The 16,187-nt window shown below is 40.2% G+C and overlaps 1 protein-coding gene across 1 annotated transcript in view; it reads right to left on the bottom strand.

Moving 5' to 3' along the window:
• The window catches only part of LOC127644522 (CUGBP Elav-like family member 5), a 194,840-nt gene that overhangs the window by 103,864 nt on the left and 74,789 nt on the right, over positions 1–16,187 (bottom strand). Inside the window, exon 3 of the mRNA XM_052127717.1 lies at positions 5,168–5,216. Coding sequence (XP_051983677.1) covers positions 5,168–5,216 — 49 coding nt within the window. The remainder of the gene's footprint in view (positions 1–5,167; positions 5,217–16,187) is intronic.

Raw genomic sequence — 16,187 nt, forward strand, 5'->3', positions numbered from 1 at the left:
TAATTACATCAGCCGAGGCTATAAATTCCGGTCAATGTTCATTGACGTGTTTCACACATTATTTCAGCTTGGCTCACAGCAAGAGCTGTTCCCCGTAGCGCTTAGCAGCGCAACATCTTGTTCCGCCTTTTTCAGGGAACAAGGGTTACACATGTAACCCGAGACGTTTTGCTAATCCTTGGCATTCTAGTGGTCAGTTTATCCAGATACTCAGGTGACAATTCACCCCACACTTCCTGTAGCACTTGCTATAGATGTGTCTGTCTTGTCGGACACTTCTCACGCACCTCACAGTCTAACTGATCCCACAAAAGCTCAATGGGGTTAAGATCCATAACACTCTTTCCCAATCATCTGTTGTCCAATGTCTGTGTTTCTTTGTCCAATCTAAAATTTCTTTTTGGTTTTCTATTTCAAAAGTGGCTTTTTCTTTGCAATTCTTCCCATAATGCACCCCTGAGTCTTCTCTTTACTGTTGTACATGAAACTGGTGTTGAGCGGGTAGAATTCAATGAAGCTGTCAGCGGAGGACATGTGAGGCGTCTATTTCTCAAACTAGAGACTCTGATGTACTTATCCTCTTGTTTAGTTGCACATCTGATCTTCCACATCTCTTTCTGTCCTTGTTAGAGACAGTTGTCTTTTGTCTTTGAAGACTGTAGTGACACCTTTGTGTGAAATCTTCAGTTTTTTGGCAATTTCAAGCATTGTAAAAAAGCCTTCATTCCTCAAAACCATGATTGACTGGTGAGTTTCTAGAGAAAGCTGTTTCTTTTTTGCCATTTTTTACCTAATATTGACCTTAAGACATGTCAGTCTATTGCATACTTTGGCAACACAAAAACAAACAATGTTAACATTTACATTTATGCATTTGGCAGACGCTTTTATCCAAAGCGACTTACAGTGCAATTATTACAGGGACAATCCCCCCCAGAGCAACCTGGAGTTAAGTGCCTTGCTCAAGGACACAATGGTGGTGGCTGTGGGGTTAGAACCAGCGACCATCTGATTAACAGCCCTGTGCTTTAGCCCATTACACCACCACCACATCTTTCAAATGTGTTTGATATAATGGCAAGTGATTTCTAGAACCAAATGATCAATGTAGCATGATTACTCAAGGATAAGGTGTTGGAGTGATGGCTGCTGTCTAGACTTGATCAAAAAGGACTTTTTCAAATAGTGATTGTGCTGTTTTTTACATCAGTAATGTTCTGACTATTTGTGATCAGTTGAATGCCAATGTCCTTCCGAAACAGCTCAATTTGTACATTATTCCAATGTTTGTTATTGACAAAACCTGCGTTTCGGGACATTTGGGGACGTTTTCCACTTGGAAAAAGAAAGATCAATAGATAACGTTAATGTGATACATTTGTTTTACGACACACTCTAGTTCAAGAACATAAACTGCAAACTGCTGCATTCATGCAAGATGTTACGTCAGGTACAGTACAGGTGCTGATGGAATTAATGTCATTTTCCAGCACAGTAGATTAGTATCGAGCTGCTAATTGACCCTTTGTTAATTACGAGGAATTAGTTTAAGCTAATCTGATAATGTCCTTCATCGCTCTCTTTCTGATAAGGTATTGACAAGAGCTTCCCTTCAGCCTGGACTACCCACAGATCTGCCAATACCAGTGACACCAGTGAGTGAAGAACACTCGGCATGAAGTGTTTGTTTGGCTACAGCCTACAGGGCTGCGTACTGAACTAAAGCCAGGACTTACATGGCTAACTAAAGCTAAATCAGAGAGGTTAAAGAACTAGTTTCAGTGGCAGTCCTGACACACATAGTGACCTATGCAAGTTTAGACATGAGCTTCCCCCCACCCCACTACACAAATAAAATATGGCCAATCAATGAAAGGTATATTACTAATATATAATAATAATTCGATTCTTCTGTAAATTTATCAGGCACAAAAACAACGATAATCTCAATTAGTGTTGGCGGCGACAATAAATTGAACAAATAAATTCATACAAAATAAAACAAACATAACACATTAATTTAAACATGTGTTTAAAGCAACACCATGTACAAATGTTTTGTTAGAAATGGACAAAATATAATTAATGATCAAGGACCCCAACACTCCGGTAAGCCTACATTAATGATTGATATTTTAGAGCTGGCGGGATGGATTTGGCGGGAAATTGTATACTTCCATATGTGTTTATGTCATGTGCGTAATAAAAGAAAAGAAGGTCCAGCGCTACTACAGTGTGTGCATATGTGCGGTGATCGGTGTGGTAGTAGTTTGAAGCTGAAAGCTTGTAGCCACAACACAAGAGCAGCTTTGACCATGGATCATTCAAACAGGCAACCCTCTGGGGAATCACTCGTTTTCAAAATAAAGAAACCTCGATCAGTGAAGAGTCTGCAAGTAAAAAGGGAAAGCGACTGAGCCCGTAAAAATAAAACACAAAACAACATCGGCCTGGCTTTTTCAGAAGTGGCGGCAGCTTCGAGATCTAAAAGGATTTGAAACCGACACAGAGTCGGTTGCTCGACAGGTAAGATATTTTATTGGACCGATAGTTAGCCAGGTTGCTCTCTTAGCGCAGTAGTTTGTTAGATAGCGTTAGCCACTCTAATGGGGCATTTTGTTATGGATTGTGGTACTGGAGTGCTTTCGATTTCGTTTTAAAGGAAGGAAAATGGAAAAAAAATCGATAAGTTATAATAGCTTCCACCATTTGACTTTATCTGATACGAGCAGCAATCCTTATGTCTAATGTCATTGCGTTTGTTATGCAACTTATTTAAAAAATAATAATAATTCAACAAGTTAAAACAACAGCGGAAGATATGCTACTTACCTGCACATATTTTTTAGATATCCGTCTTTTTCTTCTTTTCGTTTTTTTTAGATAATTTTTTGTTGTTAGTTACATTTGTTCTGATAAGATGCTCACCTGTAACCATGGTGTGGAGCGGAGGGGGGCGGGGCCGGGCTAGAATGTCGCACGCCCGGTCCCCAATCGGCCTGATGGGGTGCGCGAGGGATAAAGGCGGCCGGTGACACCGGTGACGAGAGAGAGAATTACGGGCATGTCCGTCATGTGTTTGTGTTTATGTTTGTGCTTTTGTTTTGGGTATAATTAAATTATTATTTATATTGACAAGCTGTTTCTCGCCTCCTCCTTGCCCATCGTAACCCCCTTAAATTGGTGCCAAAACCCGGGAAGGAGGAGGGATGCCTGTCGCAGAGTCCTCGACACTGCCGTCCACCCTGGGGAGCGCCGGTGCCATCTGCCGGGCGACAGAGTTGCCCGACCGCCCGGACGCAGGGAACGGCCGTCGTCCGCGAGGCAAGTGGGGACTGGATTCCCCGACCGCCTGGAGTGAGGGAGCTGCTGCCGGGGGCGGAGGAGTGTCCTGCCATCCCCAGCGACGTGGAGGGGTCGAGGGAAGACCGCCGTCCACGAGGGGAGGAGGGAAGCAACTCCCCGACCGCCTGGAGTGGTAGGGCCGCTGCCAGGGGCGGAGGAGTGTCCCCATGTGCCGCCAGAAAAGCGGAGGGGCGTTCTGTCCACTGAGGGTCGGAGGTTTGACTCCGATTCGCCCGGAGAGGAACGGCTGTCGTCCGCCGGAGAGTGTGAAGGAGTGTTCGAGGACCACGCGACGGTACATCAGAGAACCAGTGAGTGAGCTTCTTCTCTCTCTCTCTCTCTCTCTCTTTCGCACCGTGTTGGCCTTTTCCCTCACCTATTTTGTTTTTTTTGTTGTTGTTTTCCCCTCCTGTCTCCTCCCAGGTCGAGGAAGGCCGGGATGACCTGACGGGGTGCAAAGCACGCCCCTCCCCAGAAAGGGGGGTTTAGGTCATGCTGGAGGCACCCCAGCCTGAGGTAACGCCGGGAGGAGCGTGGAGTGGAGGGGGGCGGGGCCGGGCTAGAATGTCGCACGCCCGGTCCCCAATCGGCCTGATGGGGCGTCGCGAGGGATAAAGGCGGCCGGTGACGACGGTTCGAGAGAGAGAGAATTACGGGCATGTCCGTCATGTGTGTGTGTTTATGTTTGTGCTTTTGTTTTGGGTTTAATTCAATTATTATTTATATTGACAAGCCGGTTCTCGCCTCCTCCTTGCCCATCGTAACCCCCTTACACATGGTTACACATCAAACCATCAGATTCATCCACGCAGAAGATCAGAGCCAGAGCAAATCTCATGTAATTACCAAAACAATGTTCTTCCACAAGTAACTTGCCGTTTTATTCTTCAGCCGATAAAGGGCCAATAGTTACATAGTGTAGCTTTAAAGTTGAAAACAAAGTAATAAACTGATATAATACCACATTTTTTTACAAGAGTATTTACAAAAATAAATGTATTCATATATTTATAAAAATATTAATATTATTTGTATTAAAAATCATTTGTAATATTTATAATTAAAAGAAGACAGTTATTTCAACAAATTAGGATTAGAGTTTAGCTCAAATCCCTAACCTACAATAACAAACCCTAACCAGGGCTGGACTGGTAATCTGGCATACCGGGCATGTTCCCGGTGGGCCATCGGGAGAACCGAGCGGGCCGGTGGGTCGGCCGCAAAATGGGCCGAATGGGCCCCGATAAGCTAAAATGAGCTGCCGTGTTATGCAAAACAGACCACAAAACGGCGCCGCGATATGCAGAACAGCGAAAACGCCAGTTGCTATGTAAAATCCCAGGCCGATTTCTCTTCCTAGTCCTGACCCAAACACACAGTAGAGCATTAGTAAAAGTGCAGCTTGCCTTAGCAAACATCACTAATTAAGAGCTTTTTATTAAACACATTTCTCCTCAGAAGTCCAAAGAATAATAAATCAAATCAGGCCAAAAAAGATTTCTTCAAATGGCGTCACATTTGGCCTGTCAGAGCGCAGATTTGGAGACCCATTAGCCGAGAAGGGTGCTAAAAGCATTTCAGTATTTCAGACTTATCCCTCTTTTTTCTGCTGCCTAGTGGCCAGCAGGCACACGATCATCAGTATTTAAGTCTTATTTTCCAATAATGATATCTAAACTTCCCTAAAACAAGATGGGGGATGCATCTACTGTGCACACCTCTTAGTCAAAGCTAATATCACTGACACAAAAACAACCAAAAGAGAAAGAGAAAATAATCTAGTGTGGCAGAACAGAGTTAGATAGAAAGGAAATCTCTTTACCTCCTCGACTCTCACTATCAGCAGGCTTCACCTGAATAGGCCGTGTCATCTGCAGGAGAGAGAGACGGAGAGAGAGAAAGGTTAATATGGAGGTGTACGATAGAGACAGACAGCGGAGCAGGTGCAGCAGCATGCAGTCTCTCTTTCTGCTGTATTCTCAGCTGTCAGAAGCCACGAAGCCCACGAGGCGAGAGAGACCACCGCACTCTCGTATATCTGCACTTCCATGAATAATTTCAGCATCATGCTCGTATCATGACCGCAGTACATCTGCTGTGGGTTAGTTTATATCGCAATGTCTTAAGAGATTACTTTGGAAAGAGTTGTTGGTGCATGCGTGATCAAGGAAACATTAAATTATTATCAGGGTTATGAGTGAGAGTCAAGTCAACTCAAGCTTTATTATAAGCACAAGGGGCAATTTTTGGTGCAGCATAAAATAATTTGTGAACATGTAATAAAACACATTCAAACATTCATTACATAAAATGACACTTACATCAAAACAAACATTCAAACACCTTACAAGTTTAAAAGCCTTACAGCAGTGGGGATCAAGGCATTCCTATACCGATTACTTTTAAGTCTAGGCATGCTATAACGAGTACCAGGAGGAAGCACTAAGAATTCATGGAACAGTGGGTGGTTAGGATCGCCAAGAATAGCTCTGGCTTACTGTAAAACAAACCATTCAAAAATATGTGATAATCTAGTCTGCTTCACACCTATGATCTTACCACATTGATTGACAATACCATTCAGTGTCAATGTTTCATATTGAATTACCATACCAACAGCAGATAGAAAAGAAAAGTACAGATTCAATGTATGTTTTATAATACATACTCATAAGAGTCCTACTGACATTAAAAGAAAGAAAGAAAGAACTAAGAATAAAAAAATAAATAAAACAAGGATGAAATAATTAATTAATGACACAAGGAATCAAGCAAGAATGAAAGAAAAGAAGAAAAGAAGAATACTAAATAATTAACAAATAAAGAACGATAGAATGAAGGAAGCAAGCAAGAAATGAAGCAATAAAGAAAAAGAAAGAAGCAAGAATGCAGGAAGGAAGGAAAGAAAGAAAGAAAGAAAGCAAGAAAGAAAGAAAGAAAGAAAGAAGCAAGCAAGAAGCATGGAAGCAAGAAGGAAAGAATAAAAGAAAGCAAGAAAGCAGGAAGAAAGAATGAATAAAAAATAAAGAAAATACAGAAGGAAGGAATAAAGAAGCAAGAAAGAAGAATGAAAAAAGAAAGAAGCAATGAAGAAAGAAAGAAGCAATGAAGAAAGAAAGAAGGAAGCAATGAAGAAAGAAAGAAAGAAAGAAAGAAAGAAAGAAAGAAAGAAAGAAAGAAAAAAGAAAGAAGGAAGCAATGAAGAAAGAAAGAAGGAAGAAGGAAGAAGGAAAGAAGCAATGAAGAAAGAAAGAAAGAAAGAAAGAAAGAAAGAAAGAAAGAAAGAAAGAAAGAAAGAAAGAAAGAAAGAAAAAAGAAAGAAGGAAGCAATGAAGAAAGAAAGAAAAAAGAAAGAAGGAAGCAATGAAGAAAGAAGGAAAAAGGAAAGAAGAAGGAAGCAATGAAGAAAGAAAGAAAGAAGGAAAGAAGGAAAAAAGAAAGAAGAAGAAGAAAAGAAAGAAGAAGAAAAGAAAGAAGAAGAAGAAAGAAAGAAGAAAAAGAAGAAAGAAGAAAGAAGAAGAAAGAAAGAAAGAAGGAAGCAATGAAGAAAGAAAGAAGAAAGAAGGAAAAAAGAAAGAAGCAATGAAGAAAGAAAGAAGGAAAAAAGAAAGAAGCAATGAAGAAAGGAAGAAGGAAAAAAGAAAGAAGCAATGAAGAAAGGAAGAAGGAAAAAAGAAAGAAGCAATGAAGAAAGGAAGAAGGAAAAAAGAAAGAAGCAATGAAGAAAGGAAGAAGGAAAAAAGAAGAAAGCAATGAAGAAAGGAAGAAGGAAAAAAGAAAGAAGCAATGAAGAAAGAAAGAAGGAAAAAAGAAAGAAGCAATGAAGAAAGAAAGAAGGAAAAAAGAAAGAAGCAATGAAGAAAGAAAGAAGGAAAAAGAAAGAAGCAATGAAGAAAGGAAGAAGGAAAAAAGAAAGAAGCAATGAAGAAAGAAAGAAGGAAAAAAGAAAGAAGCAATGAAGAAAGGAAGAAGGAAAAAAGAAAGAAGCAATGAAGAAAGAAAGAAAGAAAGAAAGAAAGAAAGAAGGAAAGAAGCAATGAAGAAAGAAAGAAAAAAGGAAAGAAAGGAGGAAGCAATGAAGAAAGAAAGAAAGAAAGAAAGAAAGAAAGAAAGAAAGAAAGAAAGAAAGAAAGAAAGCAGGAAGGATGGAAACTCTCATTGTTTTACTTTGAGCATTTACTGTTTGTGTATTAAATAACTTTAATTTGATGAAAACTTATAATGTCCATTTTGCTCAAACATATTTAAAAAAAATCAGAGATTATATAGAATCATGAATCTTATATTATTTATCGAACCGAATCGTGAGATAACCATATCATCCCGTCCCTATTAGCAGCCACTCACAACACCCTAGAAACCACCCAGAGCTACCAAACAACCCCCTAACAAAACCCTATGAACCACCTTATCAGCCACCAGAACACCCTAAAATCACAACAACCTGGCAATCACTTAGCAACACAGTATAAACCACTCAGAACCCTTTAGTAACTGTTTAGACACTCCCTGGCAACAACTCAGAATGCTCTAGCAACCACTAATTCAAATGATACAATTTAAATCAATGGAAATGTTCAATGAGGAACACCATTTATTAAACCAAATGACAAAAAAGGAGAGTGAGCACGAGAGAAAAGAGATGAAGTGCTAAAGTGAAAAACTGAAGATCGCAGGCTAGTTGTGTGGTTGCCGTTGGCGACATCGCCGTGGCTGTGGTGATGGAAGACTCTCCTGTATAGAGTTGTCACAGAGACGGCGCGCAGCAGGTTCAGTCGCAACAGGAAACAGGGGATGAGACGGGCCACAGAAATTCAACATCAGCTAAAGGGGAGCTATCATTCACTTCCAATACAAGCCGAACTGGAGCACAACAAACAAACGCTAAAACAACGCACGTGTGCTCACACAAACACACATACACCAGCAACAAATACCAACCTATGCCAATTCAGAAAGAGTTAGAATCTCACAAACCATTTTGTCAGTGTGAAGCTTTTACATGTTTCCAGTGATCATGGTATAAATATTGGGGGTTGTACTTACTCACAACTTACTTACAAATAGATGATGCAACATGAAGAAACATTATGTATTTATTTATTAAGATATGAACTTGTTTTCGAATATTATATCTTGAATATCCCACGTTTTTATCTTTGCAGACATAAAACTAACCTAAGCAATTCTGCTTCTCAGAAACCCCTTTAAATCATTTAAGCCTGTTTTTATTGAGAAGTGAAATAGTTAGTCCTGGAAAGAAAATTAAAATTAGTTCAATTATTTGTGCAGCATTGTCTGATATCATCGGATTACTAAGATTTTATACTTGACTGCTATTTTATGTTCAAAAAACAGCTGAATAGCAAATGTAGGCTACCTTTCTTAATGTTTTTATTAGACTAGAACGGGTGGGCCAATGCACTTTGGGGCCGATCAGGGGCGGACTGGCCATCGGGAGAACCGAGCGGGCCGGTGGTTAGGCCGTGAAACGTGCCGAATGTGCCGCGATAAGCTAAAATGATCAGCCGCGTTATGCAGAACGGACCAGAAAACCGCTGCGCTGTGCGGAAAAGGACAGCGAACACAACCTGCCCCCCCCAACACGCAAAGTTCTAGCTAAAGCAGGGCTGGACTGGTAATCTGGCATACTGGGAATTTTCCCGGCGGGCAGGTAATCTGTCATACCGGGCATTTTCCCGGTGGGCCAATGCACTTTGGGGCATTGGCCATCGGGAGAACCGAGCGGGCCGGTGGTTAGGCTGTGAAACGTGCCGAATGTGCCGTGATAAGCTAAAATGATCAGCCGCATTATGCAGAATGGACCAGAAAACCGCCGCACTGTGCGGAAAAGGACAGCGAACACAACCTGCCCCCCCCCCAACCCGCTCAACACCTTTTGGATCAAGTGCTGTCACTAACAGGTTAACATGAAAAAAACAAAAAAAAACAAACCTAAACATCATTATTACTATGTGTTTATTTACATTAAAATAGTTAGAGGTATTCAATTAACATTTTGTTCAAGATCAGGCCATAAATTATTTGTAAAGTTCTAGCCAAAGCAGGGCTGGACTGATAATCTGGCATACCAGGAATTTTCCCGGTGGGCCAACACACTTTGGGGCCGATCAGGAGCGGACTGGCCATCAGGAGAGCTTAAACACATTTGGGCCGCCAATTGACTAGCCCTGACTTAGGCCGTGCCTTCTCATGACTAATACTTATGCTATTTACTAAACACTGCTGATGTTTAGCTCTGAAATACTATATCTACATTATATCCAGTAACCTTCGCTAATTATTGATTCTGGAACTCTGGAAAAATCTGCATTTCTCTGCATTCTGTGCCAAAAATAGCGAGTAAACCACCAACAATTATATAAATTCAAATTGTTTATTTGTTACGTTTTCGTGAATGTATTTAAGCTTTGTGTCAAATTAGTATCATCCTACTTAATGCACGTCACTTCAAATGAATAAGAGTTCGGTCGGAGCAGGGCTGGACTGGGAAGAGAAATCGGCCCGGGATTGTACATGACAACTGGCCAATTCGGTGCCCTGTGTTCGTTGTCCATTTCTGCATATCGCGGAGCTGTTTTGTGGTCCGTTCTGCATAATGCGGCGGCTCATATTAGCTTATCGCGGCCCATTCGGCATGTTTCGCGGCCGACCCTCTGGCCCGCTCTGTTCTCCCGATGGCCAGTCTGCCCCTGATCGACCACAAAGTGCGTCGGCCCACTGGGAAACTCCAGCCCTGAAACAGAGTGGTGGTGGCGTAGTGGTTAAAGCACAGGGCTGTTAATCAGAAGGTCACAGGTTCTAACCCCACAGCCACCACCATTGCATTGAGCAAGGCACTTAACTCCAGGTTGCTCCGGGGGGATTGTCCCTGTAATAATTGCACTGTAAGTCGCTTTGGATAAAAGCGTCTGCCAAATGCATAAATGTAAATGTAAATGAAATGGAGCTAATCCAACAAACATAATTACCATAGTGCACATCCCCCCAAAAAAGGTATTTCTATGATATACTGTACAGTATACAAAAAAAAAATGATAATAATATCCAAAAAACATGGTAGTTCCAAATCCATGCCCAGAAACAGTTGAAGCGTTAATTGTTGCAACATTTTGTCTCAACAGAACAACATTTCATAGAGATGCTAAATAAACAACAGAGGAAGAAATAACATCAACAAAACTGAAATTACTCAACCACAGATGACGATACCAGAGAGCCAAATCACACGTGGGACAAATTTTACCCCCTCACCACCAAAACATCTTGTCTTCCATTTACTGTATATCGATTCTCAATGTATTTACAGCAACATGTTACTGCTAAACTGCTCCCAAATGCAACATTTTGACATTTTCACAGACAAACGCAAGGCTATCACTGCTCCATTATGCTTTATGATAGTAATGGTGCCAAAAGTGCTGTCATAAAAACAAATGATCCACCTGTCCACACACACACACACACACACACACACACACTCGCATGCACACGGACACACAGTACAGTAAATACATACATCTTGCTGCATGCTGTGTTTATTGTAATGTGTGTTCTACTGTACTTACAACTGCCTTGTATAAATGATGACTGCAGCAGAATTCCGAGTAAAAACACTGACGCCACATAATTTATATGGGGTTTCCACTTTATGGAATCCCTATTTACACATCCTATGAACAAGGGAACACACATGCTTGAGCAAATGTGCCTTTAGAAGTCTAATTTATATAAAACATATAGAACCATAAAAATATACATTTTAATATGTATATATATATATCTGCCACCATTGGTGTATGAGTGTGAGTGTGAATGTGTGTGTGAATGGGTGATTGGGACACAGTGTAAAGTGCTTTGGTAACCGGTATATAAGTGCAAATTATAAACGACAACTTATCGTCGATTAATCTAATACCCTATTTTGGTTATATAAATGTATCTCACATATCAAAAACACATACACATTGTATTTGTTAACACACACACACTCCAAATGCGAGGACATGCATATGGCCTCCCCTCATGAGGCTAGCTTGTGGGTCATGGCATGGGCAGCCTGTCAGCCCTGGTTGTCCTATGAGCAGTGACCCCTCACGCCCGGCGCGGTTGAGAGGAAACAGCACTCGTTTTAGTGCCTCCAGAGAGGGATAATCATTCATTAGCATTTTCCTACAGCTAACTTTCAGGACAACATACACAACACAAATAGATGACTACGAGAGAAAGGCTATTTGAAGGAAAATAGCACAGAGGGTGTAAGGGAGGTGTTGAAGAGAAAGTGTGAGAGATAAATTGAGCTAGAAGAGAACATCACCGCAGATACTCATGGAGATGTGCATCGGTGAGGTTCATTATCTTGTTATTTAGAGAGAGTGAAATGAAGATCGCTCTGAGGAAGGAACACCCTGCCATCTGCCACACATACACGTAACCGGAATATTCTTACACACGAACGCACACCACAGCAGGATTGTCTAACCACAAGACACATTTCACAAACATGTACATGCAGCATATTGATACACGTTGCACACATATTTTGCTCAAACATCTATTCAACATGTGAGCTTTCATTTGGAAGATGTCTCTAATGTGCATTGGGTGTTAGAAAGACATTCAGAAAATATTTTCAAGATATTTATGGTTAAGAATACGAATGAATAGGCCTTTTCAAGATATCTTTTAGATGTAACACATTTTGGATGATAGAAAGACATTGGCAGATGTTTACAAGACGTTATTTGCTTTTCAAGGTATCAGATGTAAAACTGATTGGGCAATACAATGACACAGAGCAGATGTTTTTGTGATGTCTAGATTTAAAATGAATGTGAATCTGCTCTTTTTAAGATGTTTATCAGATGTTTGCAACACACTTCAGATGCTAAAACAACATACGACAGATGTTTTGGGATCTTTTTTTTATTTGTAAATACGCTCTTTTTAAGATGTTTATCGGATGTTTGCAACACACTTCAGATGTTAAAACAACATACGACAGATGTTTTGGGATCTTTTTTTTATTTGTAAATACGCTCTTTTTAAGATGTTTATCGGATGTTTGCAACACACTTCAGACGTTAAAACAACATACGACAGATGTTTTGGGATCTTTTTTTTATTTGTAAATACGCTCTTTTTAAGATGTTTATCGGATGTTTGCAACACACTTCAGATGTTAAAACATATATCTTTAACCCTCCTGTTATGTTCGGGTCAATTTTGACCAATTAAAAGTCTTCAACATTGGTCAAATGAATATGTTAAAAAAAAATAGGTGGCCTTTATTCAGTGTGAAAACATGTAGGTAAGCCTATGCCAGTTTCCATGTTCATAATTTATAGAGGAGTGTGCTGTAAATTTACTGAAAATCTATTGAACTCTTTATGGGTCATTTTTGACTCGAACAACACAGGTGTCATAATTTTTAAACATAACAGAAGTTCAATTAAACTGAAGTGAGGCTGTCTGTTTTATTAAAAAAAATTTTTTACAATATAATATTTAAGCAATATCACACGAGCAAGAGTGCGATATGGCCCTTCATCAGCACTGCTGTGATTCGGCCGCAGGTAATTACAGCAGTGCTGATGTAGGGCCATATAGCACGACACCATATAGCAAGTGTGATATTGCCTATACAGTTCAATGAACAAGTACATTTCAAAAAATTTTGAAAAACTGAATACGGTCATAAAACATATTTGTGCATGGAGCTACTTTATTACGTGACAAATCAGAATCTGCTGTTGCTGGTTCAAAACAAATGATGCGTCCAAGCCTCCATTAGTAATTCAAAATGTTCATTTCAGAAATAGTATCATGGCTTGTGCTGTTTCTAACAAGTCATTGGATAAACAAGGATAGAGTGTGTGAGAGAGATAGAGAGAGAGATGGAGCGTGTGCGATCACCGGTTGCCACACCCAATCAGAGATGCTGTCAGCTTTCTGAAGGTCAGCTTTCTCAGTGTAAAATAAACGTCCAAGCAGGGTATTTCTCTCTATTTCGGGGTAGCTGGTGCGCAAATGTCATTCACTATAGAAACAGCGATGTCCTCCGCCATTTTAAACAGTGTGTATCCAATGTGGAAACTCACAGAGCGCTGTTCTATGTAAACAATGACTAACGGATTGACTTTACGTCACCAACTGGCTCATATTACACACAAAAATTATCTTTTGCCACCACCTGCTGGCTAACATATGTAATGGGAAAAATAAAGGCAGTAACTCCTAACACGTATGCACTACATTTACACTTTAGTTTAGAACAGCATGAACACAAGCGGAGTGATACACACACAGTGAAGCATCCGAGTGATGATGCTGTCACACCATCAGTGCTCATGGAATGTCTCTCGTCCAATCAGATTCGAGGACCGGAACTAACTGTGGTGTATAATATAATATATACAATATAAAAAAAACATAACATTTTTTTTATTAAAATTTTTTGTTTTTATAAGCATGCTGTACTTGAGTTTTAGATAGTTTGCCATCTTTTCACAATAAAGTCCTCTCTGAAATATTATGTCTTTAAATTCATCCCCTTTAAAGCAATGCCACTTCAGTCATACTCATTCAGACAAATGTTTTGAGTGTCAATTTAACAATAGTCGAGACCCCTGCATACTGTTAATTTTTATTTTTTATTTTGAACCTGAAACCAGCCTAATTATACAGTGTTTTCTGAAGACTAGTTGACTAGTCATTCAGACATCCCACCAACTAGATGATTTTATAAATATATAGTGTGGCAGCTGCCTACAGCACACTGTATTTGTCTACAAAACACTACCTTATAGAATGTATCTCTATACAAAAAAACCTCTCCTGTAGCATACTGTAGCATTCACAGTCAAAGCCAAAACCACAGCATAAAGTACTTTTTACCTGGCAGTAAGGCACCTACATCAGCCCTTTAGCTCTAAAACCCCATTCCAGCACAAAACCCAACTCCTCCCTCACTCAGCTGCCATGAATACCTCGGATCAATGCCAGGGTCAGGCTTAAAAAGGTCAGCCATTCAATCCCACATGCCTTTGTGTGGCCTCCAGCCCCTGCTTGTGGCGCACAGTGCCGCTAAGTAGAATAAATAGATGTATTGATTGCATTCCTCACAACTCAAATTGAACAGGGTGAGAGCAGTTCTCGGTGAACCTGCGACCACTGAAAGATGGCCGACACCTCAAACTCACTCAGTGAAAAGACTTTATTTAGATAACACTGAAGCAGGATTGATTAAAGCCGATGGTTTGAAGCAAAGGTGAAGCTGTTTGGTGGTTTAGTAAAGGATTGAGACGTGACGCAAAACCAGCTAATCTCAGCAGTGGAGAAATGAAATCTGGAGTGTTTGAAAGGGTTTCAAAAATTCAGTTTTTCCTCTGGGCTCAGCTACAACATATCGTACTCTGCTGCAAAATAAAAATCAATACAATAGAAACACGCACACACACACGCATGCTTGCACATGTGTGTGTGTGTGTGAGAGAGAGGGAGGGAGTGTGAGGGTTTCCCCAGAGATATTTCTGATAATATACAATCTCTTGTATTGATCAAGTGTATCTAGCTTTAATACAGCTCAAGCCTTCTTTGCTATCATGTTAGAACTAGCAACGAAGGATGCGCTGCTTGTCTCTATCTCTCTGTGTGAAATTGTGTGTTAGCACGTTGCTTTGCACTATAGCTGTGTGAAGCTGATTAGGACGAAATACATTGAAACATAAAAAGTTATTTCGGATAACAGGAATTGTTGTATTGATCAAGTCAATGGGGCACGGCTCTATTTGTTGGTCATGACTCGAGTCTCTGTGTGCGTATATGTGTGTGTATGTGAGCGTGTTTGTGTGCAGATGTGTGCGTGTATGTGAGTGTGTGAGCTCTTTAAAAATACTGAAATATATGGAACCGTTATGCAGTCAAGAGCTTGAACTACTTTATAGCCATGCGTTTCCTTGAAAAATAATTGCACACCCTAGAACATCCATTAACCAATCAGAATCAAGCATTAAACAGACCCGTGGTATAACTATATATACAGTATATATATATATATATATATACTGGCAGCCAACAGTTTGGAATAATGTACAGTTTTTGCTCTTATGGAAAGAAATTGGTACTTTTATTCACCAAAGTGGCATTCAACTGATCAGGACATAAATAACGTGAAAAATTACTATTATAATTTGGATAAAAATGTCAGAACTTCTTAAACTACTTCAAAGTTTTCTCATCAAAAAATTCTCCACATGCAGCAATGACAGCTTTGCAGATCTTTGGCATTCTAGCTGTCAGTTTGTCCAGATACTCATGTGACATTTCACCCCACACTTCCTGTAGCACTTGCCATTGATGTGTCTGTCTTGTCGGGCACTTCTCACGCACCTCACAGTCTAACTGATCCCACAAAAGCTCAATGGGGTTAAGATCCGTAACACTCTTTTCCAATTATCTGTTGTCCAATGTCTGTTTCTTAGTCCACTCTAACCTTTTCTTTTTGTTTTTCTGTTTCAAAAGTGTCTTTTTCTTTGCAATTCTTCCCATAATGCACCCCTTTACTGTTGTACATGAAACTTGTGTTGAGCAGGTAGAATTCAATGAAGCTGTCAGCGGAGGACATGTGAGGCGTCTATTTCTCAAACTAGAGACTCTGATGTACTTATCCTCTTGTTTAGTTGTACATCTGGTCCTTCCACATCTCTTTCTGTCCTTGTTAGAGTCAGTTGTCCTTTGTCTTTGAAGACTGTAGTGACACCTTTGTGTGAAATCTTCAGTTTTTTGTCAATTTCAAGTATTTTATAGCCTTTCCTCAAAAC

This window comes from Xyrauchen texanus, chromosome 6, assembly GCF_025860055.1.
Source record: "Xyrauchen texanus isolate HMW12.3.18 chromosome 6, RBS_HiC_50CHRs, whole genome shotgun sequence".
In the NCBI taxonomy this organism is placed as follows: Eukaryota; Metazoa; Chordata; class Actinopteri; order Cypriniformes; family Catostomidae; genus Xyrauchen; species Xyrauchen texanus.